The 26948-nt window shown below is 36.8% G+C and overlaps 1 protein-coding gene across 1 annotated transcript; it reads right to left on the minus strand.

Moving 5' to 3' along the window:
- Positions 1-264: 264 nt before the first annotated feature.
- LOC104059958 (desmoglein-1-like) lies at positions 265-24409 on the minus strand. Its single transcript, XM_009561682.2, has 16 exons — positions 24196-24409; positions 17683-17718; positions 17215-17343; positions 16389-16544; positions 16095-16242; positions 15067-15230; positions 14668-14802; positions 13929-14114; positions 13489-13748; positions 12974-13116; positions 12643-12861; positions 11007-11525; positions 8993-9141; positions 8440-8500; positions 6220-6428; positions 265-5198 (listed from the first exon to the last, which is right to left on the minus strand). Exons 1-16 carry the CDS (start codon positions 24328-24330, stop codon positions 4227-4229), a joined length of 3621 nt encoding a protein of 1206 aa, XP_009559977.2. The 5' UTR covers positions 24331-24409; the 3' UTR covers positions 265-4226.
- Between the last annotated feature and the right edge of the window lie 2539 nt (positions 24410-26948).

Here is a 26948-nt window from a genome sequence, read left to right on the forward strand (position 1 = left end):
AGCAATATCATTGCTATAAATTGGAAGATGGACAATATTTTTTTCTAGCTTTGCTTCAGATATTTAAATCATTATCTGAAGTATGTATGAGTGCCAAAAATAATTCTGTGTGAAATACTGAGAAAAAAGATGTCAAAAGGTTAAGGCAAAATAAAATGATACATTAGACTTAGAAGACAATACATAATTCTCTTTTTAATATTTTACTGAGCTCAGATAAACCTTTTTGAAAAATCTCTGTACAAAAAATAACTGTTATCATGACTGTTGGTCTGGAACATTAGAAAGAAATCTGCTTCTGCAAAGTCAAAAAAGTTTTTACTTTTAGAACCAAAGTGTTGCTGCTTGGTTCAACTTATCTTGACCTGTATGCACTGAATATACCTGTAATGCCTGTGCTGCCCAAATACTGTGATTCAAGTGTCTTTTGCTGTCAGTGGCTTGTGCTCCAGTATTAGTCTTTAGCTCCTCTGAAGCACTATTTCAGAGTTGCGGGACAGAAGAGCGTCACAAAATCCGGCTGTCTAAAGAGAGAGAATAACACAGAGAATGACGGCTTGAGGAAATTGTACTACAGTTCTTATGAAACCTAACACAAGCTTCTGCTTGACAACCTAGAACAAAATATCACAGTCAATTTGAGATGGGATAGTTTCACCATGGAATGCCTTGACTTTCTAAACTAATACCTTTTATTTATTAAGAAAATTAAAACTAGAATTTCCCTGAACAAAAAAAAAGCAGTTGTAAGGAAACTATATTTCCTACTGATAAATGGAAAAAAGAATATCCTGAGCCACTCTACTTAAAATATGATGTTCCAGATGAGAATTTATTGTATTTTTTCAGTGCCATTCAGAAATTATTACAAACAGATCTGTAATATTTTTATGAAATATTTATGAAAACACAGTAACACTGTAATATTAGTAATATTTCAAATAGATTGAAAATTATACATTTGGTTACTCAAGAGTGAGGAGCATTTTCAATTATGTGGTTATGTTAACTCAAGCAAAATAGTAGACTTTTAAAATTTTTCTTGAACTGTGTGGTGTTTTAGTATTGTAAGCAGTAAGTGCTGCTCACAACAGTTTAAATATCTTATTTATTACTACAAAATCAGGACTGAGTAAAAAAAAATTGAAATCTACAGTTCAAATTCAGATAGTGTTCCCAAGGTAGAAATCTAATGAGATCCTCAGCTTGTGGCTCTGTTTTCTTCCATGGCAGTGTACTTTTTGTGCTGCCAAGATCTCAGCGAGCCCATATAAAATTGTAGGATCCTGCTCTACAAAACCCAAGTAAAAAAAGAAAGCCATAGACTCAATGTTGCATGCTGCTGACACTTTAATAAGAGGTTTTTTGCTTTAAAGGTTTAAACCAGGATTAGTATCACTACTCAAAAGTTGTCTTCCTTTCCTGAAAACCATTCAGTCTTCATTATTAAATGACATGATTAAAGATACGACAGGCAGCAGGCTTCTAAATTACAACTGAAATAAAAGAAATAAAACTAATGTGTTTTAGTCAGGATTAAACTGTATGCTATTTTAAAAGAAAAAAACTAGAAAAAGAATTTGCACAGAATTTTTAATGAACCAAGCATTTGTTCACATCTTCAGATACATTTTTCTCCCACAATTCGCAGTAACTGAAAAATGTCCACATCTCACTAAGAAAGCAACTTTAAGAAAGTTTGCAAAAATTATGCAGCAGTAGAAATTTGTATACAGAAATGGACTGGAACTGCACTGAGGGATAATATTGTGATCGCTGTTTGATGTGCAACACCAATATGAAAAACAGCTAGCAAACTTTCAAGAAGTTGCATTAAACAATATGCTGTTTATCAATAAAAAGTTGGTAAAAAGTAGTATGAGAAGTAGACAATTACTGCTTTACCAAAAGCTGTACTTTGAAAAATCATTTTTTCTCAAGCAGTTCTTCCCCTTTCTATTTCTAGACACGCAAGAGACCATAGCTAGTTCAGACACTCGTACTTCACACAACATTACTGTTCAGTAGGATCACAAAGAATTCAGCATATGTTTCTGAAGACTAGATATTACTATAAAGCACAATTAGGAAAAATATTTCTGATTTACATAAGGTGATTGTGGAAATATTTACACAAGACTTCATTTCATTTTACATTAAAAAATCTCTCTGATGGGCTTTGGCTGTATGGCATAGACTTTCCAAATGTCCAGAAAGTCATACGTATTTCAAATATTTGCCTTTTTATCTAAATATGTGGTTAGCAAAATGAAAGAGAGCTTGTTAACATTTTAGTAAATTTCAGCACAAATTCTCCAGATATAAAAGAATACAGCTTTATATATTAGTACCACTTTTTCTCCCTTAAAGAATGTTTCCAGAAACCATACTTACAGTTGGTGCTGTAAGATATAGGAGATACCAGTCCCACTGAAGTCAATGCAATTTTAGTGATACTTAAGATAATCAAGGCTACGGGACCAAGTAAAAATAGCAATACTTCAGATATTATGGGTAGAGCACATAGCATACTCAATTGCTTCAGAAAAACTTGAAGAGCTGGAAGGGACACTTTCTTAAGGTAGCATGGGGTTTAGTCATGGTTCCTGGGGATTACTGGTGCTAATGGCTGTGGCATTGACTCAAAGGGCATCAGGAAGGATCTTTTAAAAAGCATTTTCCTGATAGCAGACTCAGAAACTTGTCATCCAGTTCTGACATGAGTTAATCTGGTTATGCAACTGAAAGTTTCTTCTCCAATTTATAGAATGAGAGGTTCACAGACAACTCTCAAACTTTTTGCTAACCTATCCATCAAAGCTGAAGAAGCAAAATTTGAGGGAAAACTACTGATTTGGTGATCTAGGAAAAAAAAAAAAAAGCTAGTCCCTCTATATAACTCTGTTGTATTTGCACAATGTTGTGTACACTATGATTACTATAGATATGATACAGAAGTAAAATGACATAGGTAATATATTTCAGTATTTTGCTTCTTCAGATCATATTCTAAGCCACATTAAGGTATTATTGGAATAACAGAATCCAGTAGAGCTGTTTTTGTGGGAAAATAAAAGCCAGATTTAATTAAGATTCTAGAATCATAAAGACATCTTCAATTAACACATTCAAATAAGCTTTCAAAATATCAATGCAAAATACATTGACATATGAAGTAACAATTCTCCATGTTGCTTATTAGCAAACTTATATTGTTCCCGAGTGTTTTTTCCTCTTCTTGAAGGACTTCAGCTACCAGTGTCAGTGATAGAATACTTGCTATTGCCTCCTCACGTCACAAAGGTTCTAAGATTTTATTTTCTTGTCAGTGTTAGAAAAGAGAACTGGCACAGTATATTATAGCCCTCTCAGTATAACCTGTCTTTGGAGACTTAAATGGTAGTCATAGTTTGGCACAAAAATCTGACTAAAAGTTCCTGGTTGTCACTGAAGTCCTTTTAGACTTAAGTAAAGCTGTAACGGTATGGAGAAAAGATGAAGCCAACGTCCTCCTGGGTGACAGTGTCAATGTGGCAGCGACGGTTGTGGGAAATTGTTGGTCATGCTCCCCGCCATAAGAGTGAAAGCATGACAGGCCATGGTGGGATTTTTGTTTAACTGAGAACTTCATAAAGGGATGAAAATATATTATGTTTATATGATTATTATTTATAACTATTGCTGGTGATGGGAGAAATGATTGAAAGTGCCGTTTTGTAGCGTTCCTTGAATGACATGCAAAATAAAGCGATGCATTTGAAAGTGCTTATTTAGTCTTGAGTTGACTAATTATTAATTACATTCTTTCCCTGCCTTGTCAGTGAGGTGCTATTAACTCAAATCTGCTTATCGTAGGAGATCACTCAGCAGTACAGTAGTTTAACACTCTCTTATATGACATTAATTCATGCCAATGCTGTATGCACACAAGGATCCCCTCTTACCGCTCCGCTCTGTAATCAGATCTCTCAGATCATTGGTACCTGTTGGTACATTTGTAGTGCTAGGTGGAGAGAAAGAAATAAATTTTAAGCCAACTTCAACTTTCCCTTCACTGACAAAGTCCTGCTTTTGACCTTGAAACGGGGCATCCTTTGGAGATCCTCATATAAGTAGGAATCCCTGAAATTTTAGCACTATTTCCTAGTTATAAATAATAACAATATTCCTGATGGTTGGCAGATAAAGAGTGTCAGTGTAAAAGGAAATTTCAGTAGGAAGGGGCCTTACTGACTGGAGTACTGCACGGTGCTGTACTTTGTCACTCTTCTCCGGGAGGTGCCAGGGGATACTGTGCCCATTGCCTGGCCAAGGTGACAGTCGGCGCTGAGCATCTGACCTGCGCTGCTCAGGCCCCCCAGATTTGTCCCTCCCAGGCTTGTGCCCCCCAGACTGCTCATCCCAGACCCTGACACTACCCTCTCGGTGACCACCACGTTGTGGGCATTTGATAACTCTGAGGGAATATTTATTAAGCTGCCTGGCATGCCAGAGGCAGGCCTGATAACCCTTTCTGTCACCACCACATTCGATCCATCTACCAAATCGGGAATGCTCAGAGAGGCTGGGAGCCGGGAGTTGGGAGCAATTACTCTTTCTGTGACAATAACATTGGACCCTTCTGTGAGATCAGGGATATCTAGCATGCCACGCAAGTCAGAGGCAGATGCAGGACCAACAACCCTTTCTGTTACAACAACGTTGGATGCACGCAGAGGGTCAACACAAAGAGAGGGGGAGCCAGAGGTGTAGGTCTCAGTCACTGTCATGTTGCCATGGAGCAAAGGATCTGGCATCGGCCTTGGGGGCTGTATGGTTGACCCAGATGTGTAGGTATTTTCAGTAACGACTGTTGTAGTGCCGACTGGGGGAGGAATAGGTGCAGATCCATTGACAATGATGGTTGTTCCAGGTGGTGGGAGGTTTAGATCACTTTCAGGACTGGGAAAGGTGACATTAATGCCTGGCCAAGGTGGGTTGACATCAGGGAATGGTTCAATCTCTTTGCCCAGACAGATCTCCGCCAGAGTCTTAAATTTTGGTCCTAATGTATCCAAATACGTTTCATCTGTATCTTCTCCAATAAAGCTGCAGCAGCCCACAGAACCAACAGGAGTACCAACTCCTTCATGATCATATATTAGTAGGCAGTCATTTGCTGGACGACCTTCATCTTCATCTGCATACACAAATGCTTTCTGTAGTTTGCAAAAACAGAAAAAAAATGTGGAACAGAGTGACTTTTCATCAGGTTTTTAACCATGGAGACTGAAGCATTAGTAAGGATTCCTTAGCCACAATAAGACCCAGCTGACTTGAAAAACAGGACATCAACTGGACTAATTGTACCTTCAACATTTTCATGATCTTGAAATAAGTTTTATTCAAATATTATGGATATTTTATTCTTGTTTCTGCAAACAGTATCTCAAATTTGGTCTGCTATCAGTGGATCTGAGTGTTGGGGTGAAGGGAAAGAGTGAAAGGGACAGAAGAACAAATGTATTCTTCAGGCAGCAATATCCAGACAAAGCAGTAGGAAGAAATGCAAAGCAGGATAGTGAGGGGAGCAGTGGAGAGGCCAGGACAGAGAGGATGGGATGGAGGGTTGGCCACAGTGGGGAAGCCTTGGTGAGCCCAGAGGGGATTCCATTTTTAGCAGGATGGAGATCACAGATTTGTGATGGCCTTGGAGATGGTGTGATGGTCGGTGCAGAGGTACTGTGCAGGAAAGAGGAGAATTTCAAGTGAGTGAAGGGTTGTTTTGGATGAAGCAGGGAAGAATGGAAGGGGAGGGCTGTGAAGGCAGAGTTTGGAGACTGAGATGGTCAGTAGATGAGGTAATCTGTGGGGGCCTACAGCTGGCAAACAGCTAATACGTAATACTCCTAGCCTAGGCAGGGAGATCGCATTCTGGGAGTAGTCTGTGCTCAGGACTTAAGACTACTCTGTCCTCTGCTTCATGGAATCTTGTTTACATTTTGAAATGCATCAATACTTATATATTAATTGATATTTTAGTGATGTATGGAATTACAGTAATTATACCTCACAGTTCATGCTAATTATGAAAATATATTCCATTAATCATGCAAAAAACATAGCATTTTTCTTATCCCATATGTAAAGAATAATTATATGTTGCCAATTACAAAATAGCAAATTTGTGTCACTTGTAATAGGCTCACAGATATAATGCAAAGAAGATCAGGTCATTACCTCAGAGAAATAGTTGTCTAGAAAGGCCATGTTCACCCCTCCTTCTCGATACTCTTTTATTGTTCCTCCAATTGATCCTTTTGCTTCCCCTGTTCCAGAAATTCCTCCAGCTGTTCCATAACCAGTACCAGTGCCATATCCAACTCCTGTAGTTTCTTCAACACCAGAAGCTACTACTCCTCCTCCTCCATATGTGTTTGTATATATGTCTGAAAATAGAAAAATAAAAATTTTCCTTCCTGTGCTCTGTGAAAATTTACATAAATTTGCTAGTATTTTTACAAGTAGTACAATGACATTACTGAGTTTCTAAAAGTATTTTAGGCTAGTTTAAGTTACAAATGCATGCATGTGCCAAACATTGAAACTACAATAAAAATTAAGTGCATATTAGCAGACATCCAATATCTTGATTTTATTCCTGAGTCTAGGGAGTATGAGAATATATGCTTTAGAAAATCAATGGTTTACTTGTGTAATTGGCTGGAAAGATTCCTCTGTCCAGTGTACATGTATGCTGTCATGGGATTTGCATTAGAAAAACAGGTAATGCTTATGGATATTTATGCAAAAGCCATAAATACATATTTATGATCACATCGGGGTTAAAATTGTTTTGCCTTAAACTGTTTTCAAAAAGAAATAGTTTTGTAGCTCTCTTCATATTTTCTAGTCATCAGATGGTTAAGTAGGATTTGGAAGAACAACAGTTGATCCTAATAACCACCAGTGTTCATAATCCAGAATGAAAAGGACCTTTACAATAAATTTTAAAGTCATACTTGCAGGATTTTATCTTCTCCAGATTTTTTTCATATGTGGTAACAAAGAGTGAGTGGTCTTAAATATCAGCATGTAGTGTAGTACTTGCACACTGTAGTCTTGACTATGATTACATTAAGAAACATAGGCTAAATAATATATTTTTTTAATTTAATCTTGCTGGTCTCAGTTTATAGAATTTGAATCAGACACTTTCACTGTAGTAGTAATGAACAGTAGAAATAAAGTAAATCACGTGTAAGTCTTAAACTTTTCAGTTTTCATGGCAGCAGAACTTCCCTGAGAAAGAAGACTCTTAATTTATGTTTATGCCCAAAAATGTTCTTTTTTTTTTATTTTAATTTAAAGATGAGAACATTTTTGAAGAATCAATAGTCATCAGAGAAGTTGTCTTGCAGAGTGACATTTCTTCCTTTCAGAAGCTAGTGAAAATGGATCTGAGTAAGCATCCTTACTTCCTGTTGTGGAGTAAGGAATGGAGAAAAGGAGAAAGTGGCACTGCATATCTTGGCTTATTATCATAGTATCATAGTATCATAGAACAGTTAGGGTTGGAAGGGACCTTAAAGATCATCTAGTTCCAACCCCCCTGCCATGGGCAGGGACATCCCACTAAATCAGGCTGCCCAAGTCCCCATCAAACTTGGCCTTGAACACCTCCAGGGATGGGGCATCCACAACCTCCCTGGGCAACCTGTGCCAGTGCCTCACCGCTCTCATGGTGAAGAAATTTTTCCTAATGTCCATACCAAATCTGCCCCTCGCCAGTTCATACCTGTCCCCCCGGTCCTATCCCCACAAGCCATTACGAATAGCCCCTCTCCAGCTTTCCTGTAGGCCTTTTCCTGTAAGCCCCATGTTCTCTATGGCCATAAAATTCCTGGGGAAACCTTATCTCAGAAACACGAATATACTGTCCTATGTATCCAGCTTTGTGTCTCGGCTTGTGCATAAATGGTCAATAATTAACCAGCTACTTGACAGGTTCTTCCTGTGGGAAGTACCTTCCTGTGGTCCTTCCCTTGTGGGAAGCAGAGACTGGAAACTTGGAAGAACTAAACCTTTCACCATGGAGTTATGAAAGAAAATTTCCTTATTCCGGCCTCAAGACTGATTTCTACTAAAACTGGTGTCTTGAAAAGGCCCTCCATTCACTTGATGGAATGGTAAAGAAAAATTCCGTGAAATTTGAAAGCTTTCACAGGTATTTCAAAATAAATGTAGTTTGCAGAGATTAATTTGCTCAAAGGCTCAAATCTCAGATCCTTTATTCATACCGGAAGTCCTACTAGCATCAGTTTGACAATCTGCACGTGTAAGATTGGAAGGCCTTAGTTACAGCTGAAAAACCAAAGTGCTCGTTGAATCAGTAGACCTGAAGTTCTGAAGGACAGTTTTATGTGACAGTGCATATAAAAAATCTTAGGATCTGCTTACCAGAGGGTTCACCAAAATCACCTCCCGCAGCTGTTGTTGGGGCAAGAATGTGTGAGACATCCTGGAAAACAACAATTTGATTCCTTCAACAATGACTTTGAAATTCCCATTTGAAGACAAAGATTTGTAAATCATGTTAAGGAATTAGCAGTCTATGCTATTAATGATAGCTATTAATAAACATCTCCAATAATAATAAAAAATTCTCCAAGTTTTTCTCGTTTTCAAAGTAGATGCTAATCAGTGAAGATGGTTTATGTTGTCTTGTCCTACTTTGCACTGAGAAAGCTTGCTAGTTATTTTGTTTCAGACGAGGGAATAGTAACGGGACGCTGTTGTGCCACACTAACTGGACACAACTTAAAACAAAAAAACTCCATCTGCAAATGTTAATTAAGAATCACCTTTAATATCTGCCTGGCAATTACTCACAATGCCAGGTTTCTTTTAGAAGATGACACGGTACTACCATCACTTTCATGCTTCTCGTCAAATGCAGTCTTATCTGTAAACATGAGTTACTGTAGGTTTTAGAAACATGGGATGTACTGACCCTGTCTTCAGGCTGTGCACCTTCTATTCCCCATGGATGAATTGCTCCTTCTGTGCACTCAGGTACAGGTTCAAATCCAGCTCCAACTCCACCTGCAGCACCGGGTCCACAGCCACAACAGTCACTCATTGACATCAAAATTGGAATCACTTAACAGGAAAGAAATGGGAAACAGGAATTTAGAATATCTCTTCCTCATAGAAATAGCTGATTTTCCCAGAGGGCAAGTGCTCAAGAACTTTTGAAAATATGTATTTTAAAATATTGCAAACCAAGAAGCCTGCAAGTCTGGCTCTCAGAATCATTGGCTGCTTCTGGAAATGTGTGTATTTGGAAATTCAGAATAGCTACCTTTAGTTAGAGCTGAGCAAAGAGGGAGTGGAGTCAGGCTGTTACTCCAAATATATGCCTATACACCTGGGAACAGACTTTGATCTATCTCAGCTGAATGCATATAAGTTGCATACAGATGAAAATTAAACAAACGGAACCAGTTTTGCTATGTATAGCATTCAGTGATATTCTTGACACATAAGCATACATTAGTCTCTTCAGATATTGTAACTGAAAAGAAATACACATTAATAATAATAAGCTTATGAGAATCAGTGGAGAGATGCTTATCTGGCTATACTGATCCTTGGCTAAAACTCCAGCTGCATTTTTCACATCACATATACATAATGCTTTCTTTGAAAAAACAGTAGAGGCAAACCCTCAACCTCAAGTTTTAACAAACGATTACATAGAGTGAGTCAGATTTCCCAGTGTGCTGTATTGTGCTTAGTTGTTTTAGTTTTTTCAAGAACTTGGTGTTAGAAATTGCAGAATGCTTTAAATGTCAACACTGAAAACATTGCTCATTTTAGAGAGGCTCTCCAATGTTAGTTCTGGCTGTCTTTATCTCCTTAACCTAGATGGCTAAGTTAGTAACCTCATATTACTGCAGGAGTGCAGAGAGACACTTGCCTACACTAAACTAAGCAGAGCATCTAAAACTCCCAGTTTAACATCAAAGTAAGCTAAAGAGAAAAGAGGAAAGGGCTATACAGTGTACAAAGTGCACAACTAAGGGCATGTTTACTCCAGACTACTAACTAGCAAAGGAGATTTCCAAAGGCAGGAAGACAGTCTGTCCTGTAACATCAACCACCTGGGAACTACAAACAATGCAGCTTCAAAATTTTCAGTTTGTTGATTCCCACTAATCAAAGATTAAACACCCAAATGTCCTGTCTCCCATTCTTCTTCAAAAAATCACTTTTCTTTGGTTTTATAGTCAGTATTTCTGCACTGAGAAATTTCAGATGTTCATTGCTTGATGCCCAGACCAAGAAAGACAGATGGTCACATCTGTTTAAGGTTGTCTGATAAGTAATTGCTTACATAAAATCTAACCTGACTTATTCCTGAAACTCATGTTTCTTAAAAAATGCCAAGATGTGAATGAATGATTTGCTGTTTTGATCCTGTTATCACGAATGACACTTGTTTTTAACAGATGTAATGTTTGGCAGCAACAGTGAAAAGGTTCAAAATTCAAGATGATTATATTTATTGTTTTACTTCTAAAATCTGTCTTTAAGTTCAAAGAAGGCTTATTCTTTACATCTTTTCATACCCGTCTTTGAGCTGATACTTGTCCATTTCCTTTGGTAAGGTAATGGAGGTATGAACTGCAATGTGAATGAAGTTGTTAATTGACAGGGACAGCTCTTGCCCAAAACCTTCTGAATCTTCTACTAAACTATTTTACGCTGTCTTATGGTCTGAGAACTGGATAAATCTTTAGGAATAAAGCCTCTAAGTCTTAGGAAGGAAATAGTTATTAGTGAATGAAATATGTATAGAAATATGTGGAGTCTAAAATGTACAGAAATTCCTATAATTTAAAAGAAATTGTTTTCTTTTTCAAATGGCCCATGGGAACCAACAGTTTAACAGCCTATTTTAGAATAATTAGAATAATATATTTCTTAGACAATTAATAAAATCTTCTTAATTTTATACTTACGAACAAATATTAATCCACCAAGAAACATCAGGCCAATGGCAGAACCACTAAGTGTGGTGGCAGATTCGCCCTGCCTGCCAGAAAATCCATTATCATTGTAAGTATCTTCAGTGGCTGCAGTATATCCTTCATAACCTTCGCTGTATCCACCAGTGTAATATTGCCAGTCTGTGTTGCTATCGGTTTCTGCAGGTCTATACTCACCACCACCACCTTGGTCTGTTCCTCCTCCACCTTGCTGGCCTCCACCACCAACACCACCACCACCAGCACTGCCGCCACCGCCAGCACTGCTGCCGCCACCACCAGCACCACCACTGCTGCCACCACTACCACCACCACCAATGATAATTATTCTTGTGGCCCCACTGGTGCAGTAATTACGACTGTCACACTGGCAAGCTTGCACGGGAATTATATGTGGTTTAAGGCAGCGTCGGCCTTGGCTATCTCTTACGCTGACATAGATCCTATACATGTAAAAGTCAATGTTCTGATTCACTAATTCTGCAGAGGAAGCTTTGGAGGGAAAAAAAGGAAAAATATTTAGATTAAGGCATTGACTACAAACACTGTACATTACATCTATAATTTTTATAAGTAATGTTCATAGAACCAAATGAAGACTGTTCCCATTCTAAGGTCTTCAGTTACTTATGCATCTACAGTACTTATTCAAAGCTGAAACTTTGATATTAATCTGTGCTAGGGTTTTTTTTTGGTTTTGAAAACCTGAGCCAGATCAGTCTAGTCACCATGTTTTAACCTGAAAAATATAAAAGGCATAAAAGCACTTTTTTATATCTACTGCTGCTTTTCCTGATTTTTAGTCGTGCATTAGTGAATGTAAAAATCACAAGTTTTATGCGGTTTTTTTCTTCTCACATGAACTTACATGTAGTTTTCAGAAGTTTTTTCAATAGTTTTAAAATATTTAAAGCAAAACATTTACATCTGTTTTGGACAAATAGGAGACGTAAGAGTATTTGTAATTGTGATGTTTACTATTTAATATAGTCTTCCATACATACAGTAAGTTATGTAAATTCTCTCATTTAGTAAGTATGAGATTTGATTAATTCATTAGTTTGTCATGTCCTGTTGAAGGAAACTGAAAAGCTCCACTGAGCACTGGCTAAACCTTTTTCTAAGAAATACAAGTAAATAAATAATAAATTGCAAAAGCTGCAATCTTTATTTTCAGTTTTCACACGCCTCTCATAAAGGTAAATTTTGCCAACTAATAATTTTATACTCTAATAAATAAATGTGAGAGTTTTGTCACATGCTTAGAATTTTGATAATAATATAGAAATAAAAAGGTATCAAATTTCTCCGGACCAGTAGAGATGCTCATCATAACATACACTTAAGTAAGGTACAGTTTTGCTGCTCTATTTTTATCAGTATATTTTTTATTTCCTTTAAAAGATGGTATCTAGATAAAGCATAGATAATGATTCTGATTCTAGTTCTAATATGCAACTTCTTGGATTCATATTTACATAAAAGGACATTTAAGTGAGATTAGAATAGATATTAATACTAAATTTTTTGTTATTAAAAGGTTAACCTATCTGTTAAATAAGAGTTTATTACTATGGTCTATTCTCTTATAAAATGTAGGTTAATTTACCATTTATTGATCTGATAATCCATGTAGTTTGTGGTTCACCATGTATGCTGAATGTGAAGGGAAGACCATATGAATCACCACCTGCATTCTTTGCTGTGATAATCACTGATGGAGAATGCATACATACTTTCCTTAATTCAGTATTAATAGTTGGGCAATTGTCATTGATGTCTCTTATTGAAAGCAAAATGGTGCCAGTAGCAGTATATCGAGGAACCCCTGTAAAAAGAAGATATTTATAAACAATACAGTTCAGGTGGGAAAACTAGAAGCAGGAGAAAACGTTGAGGAAAAAAGAGATTTTGTTTCAGGAAATTTAATCTCTTCTTACCTCTGGTGATAGCCAGAACCTCTGCTTTGTACTGCCCATTGGTTACATAGACTGATTCCCAGTCAACAACTTTGCTCAGTGTGATTTCACCAGTGTTTTGATTGATTCTGAACCAGGCACCTGGATCGCGTCCTATACTATATCTGTATTTGGTGAAGTAAAAACACTCAGCTTAATGCTATGAATATATGTATTACATATTCAGTTTGCAAATAGTATTTGTGACTTTTGAATATTTTTCTCTAGACTGTGCTGTGTTCTGTTGTATTTCATCTGTTCAAGCAAAAATCCTTTAGACTTCAAAAGAAGTAGACTAGAAAACTAATTAGGAATAAAGTAATTGCATAGAAGTCCTTTATATTTTAAAAGTGGTATCATAGTCTAAGTTATTGCTATTATTCTATTGCTTACCTGTTCCCATTTTTTAGGTTTATTAAGATACCTGTTTCTCATCTCACTGAAATCTCAATTAAAATAATTATTCCATCTAGAGAATTAAGCAGATCAGAGCTTACACAACGTTTGATGCAGTGATGCCAGTGTCCTCATCGATGGCTGTGTATGTTCCCAGAACATAATTCGCCCTTGTGCTTTCTGATACATAAAACACATTTGTAGATGGATGAAATCTTGGTGGTTCAATCATATTTGTTACTTCTATAGTGAGAGGTGTTCCAGACATTTTGTAGTCATTCACAACAGAGTGGTGGAAGGCAGCTACGTTCCTGACACCAATCATCAGTGAGTGACTTTGGAGATGTTCATAATTCAGTTCCTAAAAGATAAATCACAGAGAACTAGATAATAAATAAAAGTTCCTTTAGTTTTATTTAAGAGTTGCCTATTTTAAATAGCTGATTGACAGTGTTTTTAACTAACGTAATTTTGTTAAGAATTAATTAAAAATATTTTAAGATGATTATTTCAACAGTTGAATCACAGTATTTGTCCATACCTTAATTACTCTAAGGATTCCTTGATTCGTGGCTCTATCTGTAACAATTTCAAAGCAGTTATCTTCATTACCGGATATAAAGAAAAACTCTGCTAACCAATTGTCTGTAAACTCTTCATCAGCATCCAGAGCTTGTATTCGTAACAGATCTGAACTGAGTGAATTTTCTGAAATGCTTGCTGAAAACTGGAATGACAGATGAATACCCATTAGTAAACACTAAAATATATAATATGAGGAAAACACAGTTGACTGCAGAGATCCTTTCAAAGGATTCCCTGTCCACAGTCCATGCCAATTTAATAAAAATGGTGTGTAAATTGTGATTATAGTTGCAGATCTGAAGAGCTGTATCACCTCAAGTATTTGCAGACGCCATTCAGAGGAAGTGGATTTGTGCTTTCAATAGCAAAAGATCACACAAAGATTGGGTTAATTATATAGTCCGGCTGTATTGCATGGACCTGGGCACCTGAATGACTGGATTTTTCTGAATACAGAGAGAAGAGTCTCAGGATTTAGTTCTTTGAATGCAAAAATAATCTATGTGTGTGTTATCAGGTTTGGTGTGCAAATGACAGACTGGATTTTGAGGACGCTTCAAGGAAACAATCCTGTTAATCCCATGGGGCATTCAACTGTGAAAGCACTCTATGGGTTAGTAAGGGCTCTATTATCAACCAGGCTTTTGAACAAGGTTTAAAAAACAGTTATGTTTCTTTTGGTATTGAAAACTTACAGAACTTTGAGCAAGAGTTGGGAAGTTGTCATTGACATCAATGACTTTAATGTTGCAGCTACAAAGGGATGATATTCCATCTGCAGCTCCATCCCGATCTGATGCCTTCACAACGAGAGTGTAGCTACTATGTTGCTGTCACAGAAAGAGAAATGAATGTGTTAGAAGGACCACCTGCACATCTTAAATGTTATAAGTATTTATGTGTTTCCACTGTTTCTTAATGCAGGAATTAGCCTTAGACAATTTATTGTAACATTCAGAAAAAAAACATTTCTCCCTTATTTTTTGCAACGCCCCCACCATCTTTCTCTTTTTTCCTAGTCCCCCAGGTCCCCCCACTCTCATAACCCATATATACCGTAACATGTAATTTGACTTCAGAAAGGGAAATATTACCTCTCTGTCAAGATAATTTGCAAGATGAAGTTCTCCAGTATATTTATTCATAATGAACATGGGTGGACCTGGAGGGTCTTGACTTTCTATCTTAAAGGCAATTTTAGAATTCAAGTGATTAGGTTCATCTGCATCTGTTGCAATTATTTTCATCACCAGTGTGTCTAGAATTAAAAAGTAATAATTAAAAAAACAAATCAGAAAATCTGTTTTGTTCCTGCAAGCAACTCATTGAGACAATGTTAAATCTTGGTCTATATGATAGACTGCTATCTATTCATTGATGTTTACAAAGAAAATGGAAAATAATATTGTAGTTATGATTCTGAATGTATATTAAGGACTTTAAAATGTATTAAAAAGTAAGGTCAAGTGGGATAATGCAGATTTTTACTGAACTTCTTTAAGTCACCATAGAGACTACATAAAAACAGTAAGTACTGAGCTTGTAGATCTTAATGTAAGAAATTTCTATGGTTTAAAAAGAGATTTTCTAGAAAGTAGAAAATGAGGATTGTCTCAGTGCTGTTTGCATTTCTAATGTTGATTGCTGTAATTTTGGTAAAAAGAACCATTTTAGTGGTTTAAATAAGGGTTTATTTAGTAATATTCTACTGCAACTGCAGTACTCAGACTACAAATACAAGTATTTGGAATAGAAAAAATGGGAGAAACATATTTTACATACCCTCAAAGGAAATAAGTGTAGGTGTAATGTTAATTTTTTTAATGAGAAAGAATGAATTGATTTATTTTAAATTTTCACATCTTAAAAAAATTGCATGATACTATAACATTCAGCATTCATGTGTAGGAGGAAAGGGAGAAGGAATTACCACCACTTAATTTTAAGCTCGGGCCCTGGCTTGAATGGCATTTGGAGAAGCATCTGCCACTCCTTCCTATGCGACACTGGCCAATATATATCATTGCCTAAGAAAAAGTAGAATGAGCACACTAGGTTTACGTTAGCTGTGTTCCGGGAGCTTTATTAACTATACTATAATAGTTACAATATGGTTACTTACTGTCCATACTGCTTTCTTCAATAGATCCTGTAAATACAGTTTGTGCAAATATGGGAGGGTTATCATTTATATCCAGAACTCTGACTCGAAGTTCAAGAGGTGTTTCCAGATCTGCCCCCGTCACTGAGTGTTTAGCAAAGCAACGTATCTAGATGAAGAGATTTACTTGTTTTAAAACTAAAAGTGAAGCAAGCAAAGTAGCAATCTGAAACAAATGAATTTGTCTCCTTCTGTTATTCCTGCCCCACCCTGGATCCATCATTATAAAAGTAAAAAAGAAAGGGGAGTACTTACAACAAATACTGGAGTTACTTCCCTATCCACTATTGATGTTATATTGATTTCTCCTGTTTTTGGGTTAACAACAAATATTCCATAGGGAGGACTATCAATTCCAACTCCAGAGATGCTGTATGTAATTGGATTGTTTTCTTCACAATCTGATCGGATCTACAATAATAGATAACAAAAATTTATGCCAGTTTACTGAGGACACATGCAGGACTTTTTTTCCTGTAATTAGTTCCTGTGAAAAAAATCTAATTTCACCTTCTCAACCTCATATCACAACGTTCAATTGACAGAACAAGTTGAAGGCTTTTCTACAAAATGGTGAACCTACAGATCCATCTCCCCTCAGGAGCTGGACAGGTTTTCTATTTCTCTTAAATCTGGCAGGGAAGTGGAGAGAGAAATTTCCAAAACTATCATGCTGTGGCTGGACCTCACTAAGGGAGGAAGACGTCTTTGCTCTCTTTCCCACAGAAGTCACCGACTACCCTTAGGCTTTGGATTAGGTGTTTTTCAGGGTGAGAGAGAAAATAAAAAATATTGTGATCTAGTACACAGATACCGCACATGAAGAGATTATGGTTAGACCTGTCTAGGAAGTCAACTGATGGCAATGTTCTAGAAAGCCTTTGGTCACTCCTTAGCAGCCATGTGGGTTCACCTTATGAAACTGTCTCAGCAGAGCTGGAAATGTTGCATTGTCTTTCTTTTATTCTACATTGCTTGCTTTCACTGCTCTAAGCAAATAAACTTTTAAATCTCTCTGCTTTTATCAGCCTGTCTTTTGAAAAACTTCCTTGTGAACACTTTTGTTTTTCTTTCTACTTACTCTGGCAATTGGATTCCTCTTAGAATTATCTTCTCCTTCTCTGCAAGCTGCAGCAAATTTGATCCATTCACGTTTTTGTCTTCTGAAGGTTTTCCATCTTACCATTCCATTTTCATCCCATTCTTTTACCTTTGACAGAAAGTTCCAGTATCATACAACCAGTAACTTCAATCCACTTTAAATTAATACAGACATTTAGGATTTTAAACAATAAGGAGAAAAGTTGCTTGTTTTATATGTCTGCAAGTCCTAAACTCTAAGACTGTACATATTTACTTTAAAATTATTTGGGTTCAGGAGAACTTCTCTTGGGAGGGTGAGCAGTTATTATCTGTGACTGCTTAGTATTTAAATGTAATTTCAAACTTCAAGTACAGAAATGCCTCAGTTCAGTGTTTTCCATTTCATTTTTGCAACAGTTACATTCCATTTGATCAGAAAATTGGTTTCTAAAGAAACATATATTACCTCTACATGAAATCCTGTGCTGAAATCCAAGAATACCTGCAAGAACAAGAAGATTGGCATATCAAAATGCAGATAAGTATGAAAAACCTAACTGCCTTACATTGCTGTATTGCAGGACTGGAGCAGTACTTTTTCTCAAGTCTATTGCAATAGCCTATCTCAGACATAGCTATGGGATTTCCACAAATGACTTTGTGTAATTAATTTTTTTCTATATCCACCACTTGAATTTTTTTGACAGTTAACACCTTCAAAATTAATGCTGTCTTTCAAGGTAGGACTTTGAGTTTTAATGGATGTGTCATAATAAATTTGAAGTCATACCTACATCAAAATATAGCTTTGACACAGAATTTTAAGTTGGAAAACCTCAGCTGGAATAAGAAGTATTTGCAAGTGTTGTTATTAAAAAGTATGTCTAGAAAACCAGAAAAGGAGCATATATTTATTCTAAAGAATGTATTCCTTATTTTTTTTCTTATTTAAAAAATCTGCAGTAAACCTGGAGAACTTCACTAAGTAGTTTAACCACAAAGAATGAAAATACTTTCTTGAAACTTCCCACTGAGACTGAAAAGATTCAACATAAGATGGAAGGCCAAGTCATCAGAGAGATTTCTCTGGAGTGCAGTGGGTTTTGATGTCTAAATATGAAACCAAAGTTTTGAATAAATAAAGGTGGCAGGATCAGATGGAATATGTAATTACTTTAAAATTAAAATTGAAATAATAGAGAATCATTAATTTATTGATTAGCGCAATTTAAAAGTAGGCACAGTTTAACTAACCTCGTTCCTAAATAAGGTGTGAAAATGAAGTTCACTTGGTGAATTTACCTCTCCAGAGCATCTTTTTTGGGTTTAGGACCTACCTCTGCTCTCTGCAGACAACAAAGGGTGAAGAACCATAGGATTTGCAGGACTGAATGCTTGCTTCATTCATAATTGGGATAAATAAATACCCAGGTGACTCAAGTTATCGATTTTCCATTTTCCTTCTCATTTCCCAGTACTGTTCAATAGTTGGTTTTTTTTGGTTTTTTTTTTGATCTGACATGTTTTATCTGGTGGTTAGACAAACTCTTTCTCTGTGGTATCTTTGCCTTGTGGGACTTGCTTCACTTCAAATTTATTGCATTGTTCTGTCAAGGCTGGAAAATTGGCAGATTTTTTTCCACTTCATGTTAAAACAACCTCTTATGTGCAGTAGAGTAATGGAGAGCAGCTTCATCCTCCTTCCTCTGCCTTCCTTCTTTTCCCCATTTACCTATGAGCTGTAAGAGGTCTGCCATCCGTCATTTACAAAGCAACGTCTCCAATAATTTGATCTTGCCCAAAACATTCCCTGTGACCTCGGCACATGATGGCTGCCCTAATGTGCTTCTGAATGAGGGAATTTAGACTCTGGTTTTGCCCGTTTGGAGGGCATAGACCTTGAAATTTATTGACTATTCATGGAGTAAAGATCTTTTTTCCTTGCTTCTTTGAAGAAGCTATTGACATAAATGGTTAAGAAAAGTACTCTGCAGGAAAATATTACAATATATTAATGCTGTGCTGAAAGCATCAATACATTTTTTAATTTCAGTTTATATCTTGGTGACTATTTCAATCTTCAGCTGCTGAATGGGGTTCAAATTCATGTGCAGTCATTACTCATCTTAAAGAAGGGACAATATCAGACTGCATTTAAACTGCACAGTTGTTTCACCCCAGTGGGTGTTCAGACTGGTCCTTTTATAATCCCCCTTGAAGCGTGGAGAAACGTGGGAGAGAGTGGAAGTGGCAGATTACACCCTCACCAGAGAAGCTGAGTGAAAAAGTCCACCAGAAATAGCACCAATTCAACATCTCTTTATCTGTTGAGTGGAGAGCAGAGCCTCCTTTGGTGGATACAATGAAATACCCTCTGCCCTTAGGCGTGCAAACAATTGCCTTGATCCAGCAAAGAATGGTCATACACCTCTAAGGGCAGCATTAGTGAATCTTGTCAACTGTCTGCATCCTGTGGCCTATTCTGTTATTTAACAGCGGAACTATCTCACATCCAGCCCCATCAATCGCGTGCTTGGCAGGCCTAACTGGAAAACTGTGTTGAGTATCTCTGAAATGTGAATTGTACCTGCAAATAATTCTGTTCTTTAAGGATGTGAATATTCATAAAATACTTGCTTTCGGCCCATAGGGAGTTTTATTTTCAAGCAGTGAAAAATACATATTTTACATTGTAGTTTCATCTTTTGTTTTTCAGTGCCAGAAATGAGAATGCCAAGAATTTGTCCATCAGTAAAACTGGGGATTGTAAATTTAGGCCCCGTATTGCCACACTTGTCCTGTGCTGACTAAGGAAAATCCCATTCTGCTGTGTGTTGCTAATGGAAGGTCTTGAAAAATGTTTTTTCATTTTGAATCCAAAGTCCTTAGTACAGTTTGTGATTCTAATTGAAAAGACTGATCTGATGAACTTGATGCCTCCATTTGGTATGTCTCTCTCAGTCACTGCTGTGTTATAGGAAGGAGGGCAGGCAGACACCAGACAAAGTTGCCTAGTTCACCAGCTAAACCTCAACACTTCTCAAGTTACATCTATCCAACTTTATCCAGGGCTGAATGTTCTTCTGCCTCCTCAATTAACGTTTTCCAGACCTTAACTATTATCAGCAGTTAGAAGGCTGTTTCCACGCCAGCTGTCTATTTCTAAAATCTCTGCAATGCAATCGCTTTTTTTCTAGTGCTGTTTCCAGGAGAGAAGTACTGTCTCCTAGCAGTTAACTGCAGTATAGTTCTAGGTAGTGAATAAACTTACCTTCTAAATTAGTAACTGAGTATCTACATCGAGCACTTTCCATAAGCCAGTGATTAGTGATAGTTAAAGTAACAGAAGCCACTGAAACTTGTGGGATGAATCCAATAGACCTTGGAGTAGGCAAGCTGATCAGAATGATATCAAGATTTGCTGTCCGTGAAAAAATGGAAACTGCAGAGAAGCTAGAGGCTCATTGCACAAGTTGTTTCTGGTTTAGGTTGGGAGAGGTGCGGGTTGGAATCGTGTTGATGGTGATGGTCATTCACACAGTGGCCTGTCTGAAAGCTTGTCTTTTATTGTAATGATCGAGCCTGAAAACTGATGTGTTAGAATCATGCTGGAGTTATATTAGATTTACTCTGATGTTACTGGGAATAGAATTAGGCCCATAGGATGTATATTGTTCTTTGCACCTTCAAAGCAATTTACAAACAAGAATTAACTAATCATTAATTGACTGCCAAGCAATATTATATGTAATTATGGAATCCTCCCTTCTCCACCTACTCAAATCTAAATGACTGAACACGCCTTTAACTTCTTCCCAGCATTATTCATATTGGATATGCTTCTCTCTCTTTGAAGTCAATGGTGCTATTGTTATTGGCCTGGATGGGAGGAGTGCTGAGAACTCACACATATTATATTAGTCATCAGGGTGCCATAGTAGCTCTGGTTGTGTCAGCATTCTGGGACTTTTACACCTTTCTTACTCAGACAAAGCTCTGAGTAGTAAAGGGCTGAAATAACGAGCACTTTCTTTTATTCATTCTGCATCTCTTTAAAAAATAATAAATCAATGCACATGAAATAATGAGTTCAAACATAAGACAAAGTGTCATACTTCAAAAAGAAACCATTTGATCACTTTTAAATCTAAATACAAATGTTTTTTTCTATACTTTTTTTTCCGTAGGTCACTAATGAACTTGCTTCTTCCAGTTTAAAGGGCAAGTTTTCCAGAATTATTTTTCTGACATTTTGTTTTCCAATTCTGCACAATTCAGGTGTTTCTGTTGCTTCCTGTGTTAGCAACCGACATCAATATTTCGTATTGCACTCAGGATGGAGAATATATTGCTATTTTAGCATAAGGATGACAATGCTTATGTGAGTCAAAAGAATATATTCCAAAGTTTTATTTATTTTAAAATACCTTTATTCAAAGAACTGACCGCTATGGGAGAATATCCACTGAGAATGTTTCTGTGCTGCTGATCTAAGTAACACAGGACAAGTCATACAAAAATAAAGAATTTCCATACAATAACTGAGCTTAACTATTAGCAAAATGAAGGGAAAATGAATGGTAATACAGGGTGAAAGCCATTATAATTTTCAAATTAGTTTTGCTAAATCTCCTCAATACACCTCCTCAATAAAAACTGAATTCTAATGTGGTTTAGAGTGCTCTAGCTGCAAATACATGTTTTCTTAGGGGCCATTTTTGCTTAGGAATGAAAGAACAAATCTTAGGTGATAATTTGTGGATGTTTATTTTCTATTTCTACAATGAAATTCTTCGGCAGAAGAGCCTGCCAGTTCCTGATGACAGCCTGGTAGATGTTTTGTTTGCATATGCATGGAGAGGATTTGGCCCCTTAATATTTTTACATGCAACCAAGTTATGAGTAGGAGATGTTACCACAGCTTAACAACTGGGGAAAAAAAAAAAAAGCAGCATAGATAACACATGGGAAAATGTGGCCAGACAAAAGTGCATATAAGAGATGCGGTGAATTTTAAATTATAAGCTGTCACATGATAGCTGGCAGGAGAAGAGTCATACCTGATCAAACAGGTTATTTCCATAAAATGTGTCTGTGCATGCATCACAAACAGAACTCCCTTACTCATGAGAATAATGTCTTTGAAGCCACGTGAGCAAGGATTGCAGAATCAGTCCCACCAATGGTGAAATACATGTAGAAATTATTAGTTTCAGGGCTGGTAAGTTTTCTTTTTTTGAAAGCGTAATATTGTACTAAAATATCTATAACTCCAGAACGATTTTATTTAATACAACTTATTATAAATATGTGAAACAGACATACAATTCAGATGGGTGATTTTCATGAAAGATTAATCAAGACAAAACCCAAGACAGTTTCTCAGAATACACTAACACTGTATTTCTTATTTATTTAATTCCTACACTTTGCCTGTCAACTTTCTGTAAGGTGCTGAAAGATACTATTAAGCTGTACAGGTCACCATGATCACTGCTGTCAGAAGAATGCACAATAGGATTGTTTCCTCTATGCAGTAAAATTTCAAATATTTGATAGTCATCAAAACATAATGCTAGTTTTCAAAATTGCTCCTTTTTCCTGACCCAATGCATATCCTTCATCAGCCACAATTGTAACAATAATATACTGAAAGAATAGAAATTGTCTCAGAGTTGCTGGGAGAAGATAAAGCAGTAAAATCTCTTTTGTGTGGACAGATCTTTGATATAGTGTAGTAAGCTTTCTTTTGAAATTCGACACATCAGGAGTATGCATCACCAGGTAACTGAGTAAAACAAATAGTCACCAATGCTCCATGGAAATCCAGAAGTATTAGTGTGATGTGCAATATGCCAATCTCAGAGACCTCTGTGCTGGATTAAACAAGCAGAAACTCATCTGAACTGTAACTTGCTTTTGCCAACTTTTGTTGTTGTTTGCCTGGCAGCTACCCTCTGTTGGTTAGTTCCACTTTACTGACTGCAGAGCTGTCAACTAAAATGAATGGATTATCTTTTCAGAGTAAATTGTAGGATTTCATGTTCTACAATAATGTTTTTTTCCCTGATTATAACATTTCTAGAAGGGTCGGTAACAAGTTTAAAACATTTACACTTAATAATCAATTGTTGAAAAAGAAAGCAAAGGAAGCATAATTAAAATAGAAATCATACTCTTTTCAGTCTTCAGAGCCTTAAACCTCTACCTAATTTCAGAAGAGCAGCACAGATGAGTAAAAATAATACGTGCAAAAATCAGATTGCAGGAGTTGAAGGGTGTCAACTTAACTATAGCCACAACTTTATTTTAAGAGTGAGAAAAACAAACCTAAGAGCGACACTTTCATCAAACATTCACTTGCTCTGCACATGGCGGCTCAGACACTTATGCACCACAAGACAGGAATTCTTCATAACATTAAATAATAGGCCAAATCTTGTTTTTTACCCAGCTAAGATCTCCACTAAATTGAATGCTTTTCTTTTTCCTGGCATATACTAGTAAGATTTTGTCAGCTCTGAAGCGCTCTTACGAATCAGTTTAGGAGAGATTTGCTCTTCATGTTCCCTCAACCGGTAAAACCAAAAAGACACAGAACCAAATAATATCCAGTCAGGTTACTAAGATTTTACAGTGCTCAGATTTTTATTAATCTGTAACCCCTTAAATAGTAGCCATAGACAGTGTTCACCTGAAAAGTCATGCATTAAACATAGAAAGTCACATATTGAACATCAACAGACCGCATAAAGTCACAATCAAAAGATACATTTGTCAGTGTTTAATGAAAAAGTAAATAATTTTGAAAGGATATTCAGAAGTGCAGTTTAAAATAAGCACAGCTTTATTTTTTAGGCTAAATTGCACCAGATTTTTTCTGTGTGGTGTTTTCGCTGTAAAATGTAATGGTCTGCTGAGAAAGACTCAACTCGTATAATCAAAGAGTTTACAAATATAGTTTTAAAATCTGACTTACCAATAAAAGGAACAGAAAAAGAGCCGTTCGGTGAGGGAGCCAATCCATGGCATCTGACTTCTTGGATACAAGTCCAAGTGAGTTGTGGATACAAGCCTGTTCCTTTTCCCCTCCCCCCCCAGCTCTAGTGTTCATTTAAAAAGACACTCAGTAGATGTCCTTATACCCAGCCCTTCAAGGTGTCTCTGCCTCCCTCTGAGGGAAGCACTGAAGATGCTGTATAACACAGTGTCTTTCCCCACCCCAAAATCCTGGGCTGGTCTCACCTGAAATGCTTGACAACATCATTATTGCTTGCAGGTAAAAGCTAAGAGACACACCTTAATTCTTATTGCACTGAAACCCTTTGTTGGATACGAAAGGGTACATTTTAAAAACAGAAGGTAAGCTTCGCTGAGAAGATACCAAGTGATTTATAAATTACTCACAACATAAGGAATCATTAAAATGGTAACTTATCATTGCTTTGAATACAATTACCAGTTTTCTCCTTGCACCAAGTGTAACAGAAGAACTTAATGAATAGTACTGTAGAGAATATGGACTTTAATAAATTATTAGTTTGAATAAAATCTAAGTCCATTTGTTTACTTCTAGGTGTGATGAAGTCAGTTCCATGCACGTTCACAGAAGTGCAGCATTCAGAGCAGAATGGGTTGTAATTGAAAAGATAACATTAATTCTGGGGGAAAAAAACAGTGTTTTGTTCATTAGTCTACAGGAATATCTGAAGCAGAAGAAGGAGACTTTCTGCTTTCACCAGCTGCAAATCCTCTTCGTGCCATACTTTTCCTTTCCTATGGGTTGTGCTCTCCCGGACACGGTGGAGAGGGAGATGTACATGTGCCCCGTGCAGGAGAAACCTGAGAGCTGCTCAGAGCAATAGCAGAGGAGGATGTGCTGCACAGCTGACTTCTGGCCTCATGTTGAATGGCACAGGCACAAATACGTGAGGGAGGGAGAAATCAAAGAGAATTCCTCACTCTGCTCAGCAATAGGTCCCTCTGTTCTGCAGCAGAGGCATTGTTAAGTTCCTCCTTGTGTCCTTGGGACACTAAAACTGCCCCGTAATGAACAACTGAACCTGTGAGGAGGGTGCATGCTTCATCCCTGAATGTGCGGTACATTTTGTGTGCTCCTGAGCCTGACAAGCCCACCACTGTGCTGGGCATCTCCCAAGAATGAACTCAAGATGGGAAAAGGCAGCTCAGCACCTCTGGGGTTACTCAGCATCTCCTGGGATGAGACCTCATGCTCCTGCTGGGTAAGCAGCTTCACAACATGCTGTGCCTACACGTGGCTTAGCACGAGCTGCCTTGCAGCTGGCTAGAACTGCCAAAGCCAGTAGTGCACGTCCCTGCTGTCACTTAGCTTTTGGTACTGAGCTCTACATGTCCAGCAAACTGGGAGTGAGGCAAACTGGGACAGGAAATGTTAAAAGGATCACATGTAGAGCTTTGGTTTTTTTGCAAAAATTTCAACAATATGGAATTTTCTTTTGGATTATGTAAAAATAAAAAGGTATTTTTTGTTTATGTATGCTTCATATATGTTATTCTTTTATGAACAAATGTATCTGATTTAAGACCTTTTGCTTAATCAAATATTCCAAAAGATGCAAATTTAAAAACATCTTTCCTTCTAAATTGTTCAAATGTTTTATTTGGAGGGTTAATTTTCTTATTTTGAGGAATATTCGGTGTTATGTTTTAAATGTTTTTTAATGTTTCATACAATGCTGATATCATTATTAGTGCAGTAACACTTGAAATATCCATACTACTAATGCAATAACCAGAGGTTGAGGTGGGATAGTATTATGGCATTTCAGAGTTAGTTCTGCAATCTCTGTGAAATGGAAATAGACTATTTGCCTAGAATAACGGCAAAAACAATTTCAGAATTAATGGTTCTCAAACTTCTCTACAGACCTTCAGAGTTGGGTTGGTAGACTGTTCTTGGACTATCTTTGAAAGAAGATTGATAAAACTTATTTTATTTAGATTACAGAGTAGTCACTGCATGTCAAAGATATGTAGGAATCTTGATGGAACCAAGAAAGGCTGAACATGTGTGTCATTCAAAACTGCTCCTAGCAGTTCTGAATTTCCATTTTGACCAATGGATAGAAGACATTATGTAAAATATGCATAGTCTTTTACAGATCAAATTATCTCCTTTTTGTTGTGTCATTTTTTTTTCTTATGACAGAAGATAATTTGATCTACAAAAGATGATAAAATGCCTCAAACAACAATATTAGTCGCTACAAAAGTGAAAACAAAACTCCCAGCTGTTACATGCCTCGTTATGAAGAAGAGTGCACATGGACTCATCAGAAAAGATAAATAAGAAAAATCATTCAGTGGGAAATCTGTCATGTAATTTCAAATGGGATTTTGAAACAAATGTTTAAACTTTCAAAAATATGATTTGAAGAATAATTGATAAAAAAATGGTTTAGTCTAAACAAAAATGTCAAAAATGTACAGTAGTTTGATCTAATTTGAACAGGAAATCCCAAGCCACTGATCATTGCCCTTTAGGAATACTGGAGTTAATAAGACAGAATTAGCGGCATCTACCTAACGCTCATTTTATGCTCTCAGAGCTTTTCCCTCCTTTACACTTTGTATGAAGATTATTGTGTTTTTTCTCTTACCCCATTAGCACCTTGCAGAGCAGCAGAGGAAAGGATCTTGGTTCATTGTGTAAACAGAGTTGTATAATTCAAAACATAATGGGACTATAAT

The sequence above is a fragment of the Cuculus canorus genome, chromosome 2 (genome assembly GCF_017976375.1).
Source record: "Cuculus canorus isolate bCucCan1 chromosome 2, bCucCan1.pri, whole genome shotgun sequence".
Taxonomy (NCBI): Eukaryota; Metazoa; Chordata; class Aves; order Cuculiformes; family Cuculidae; genus Cuculus; species Cuculus canorus.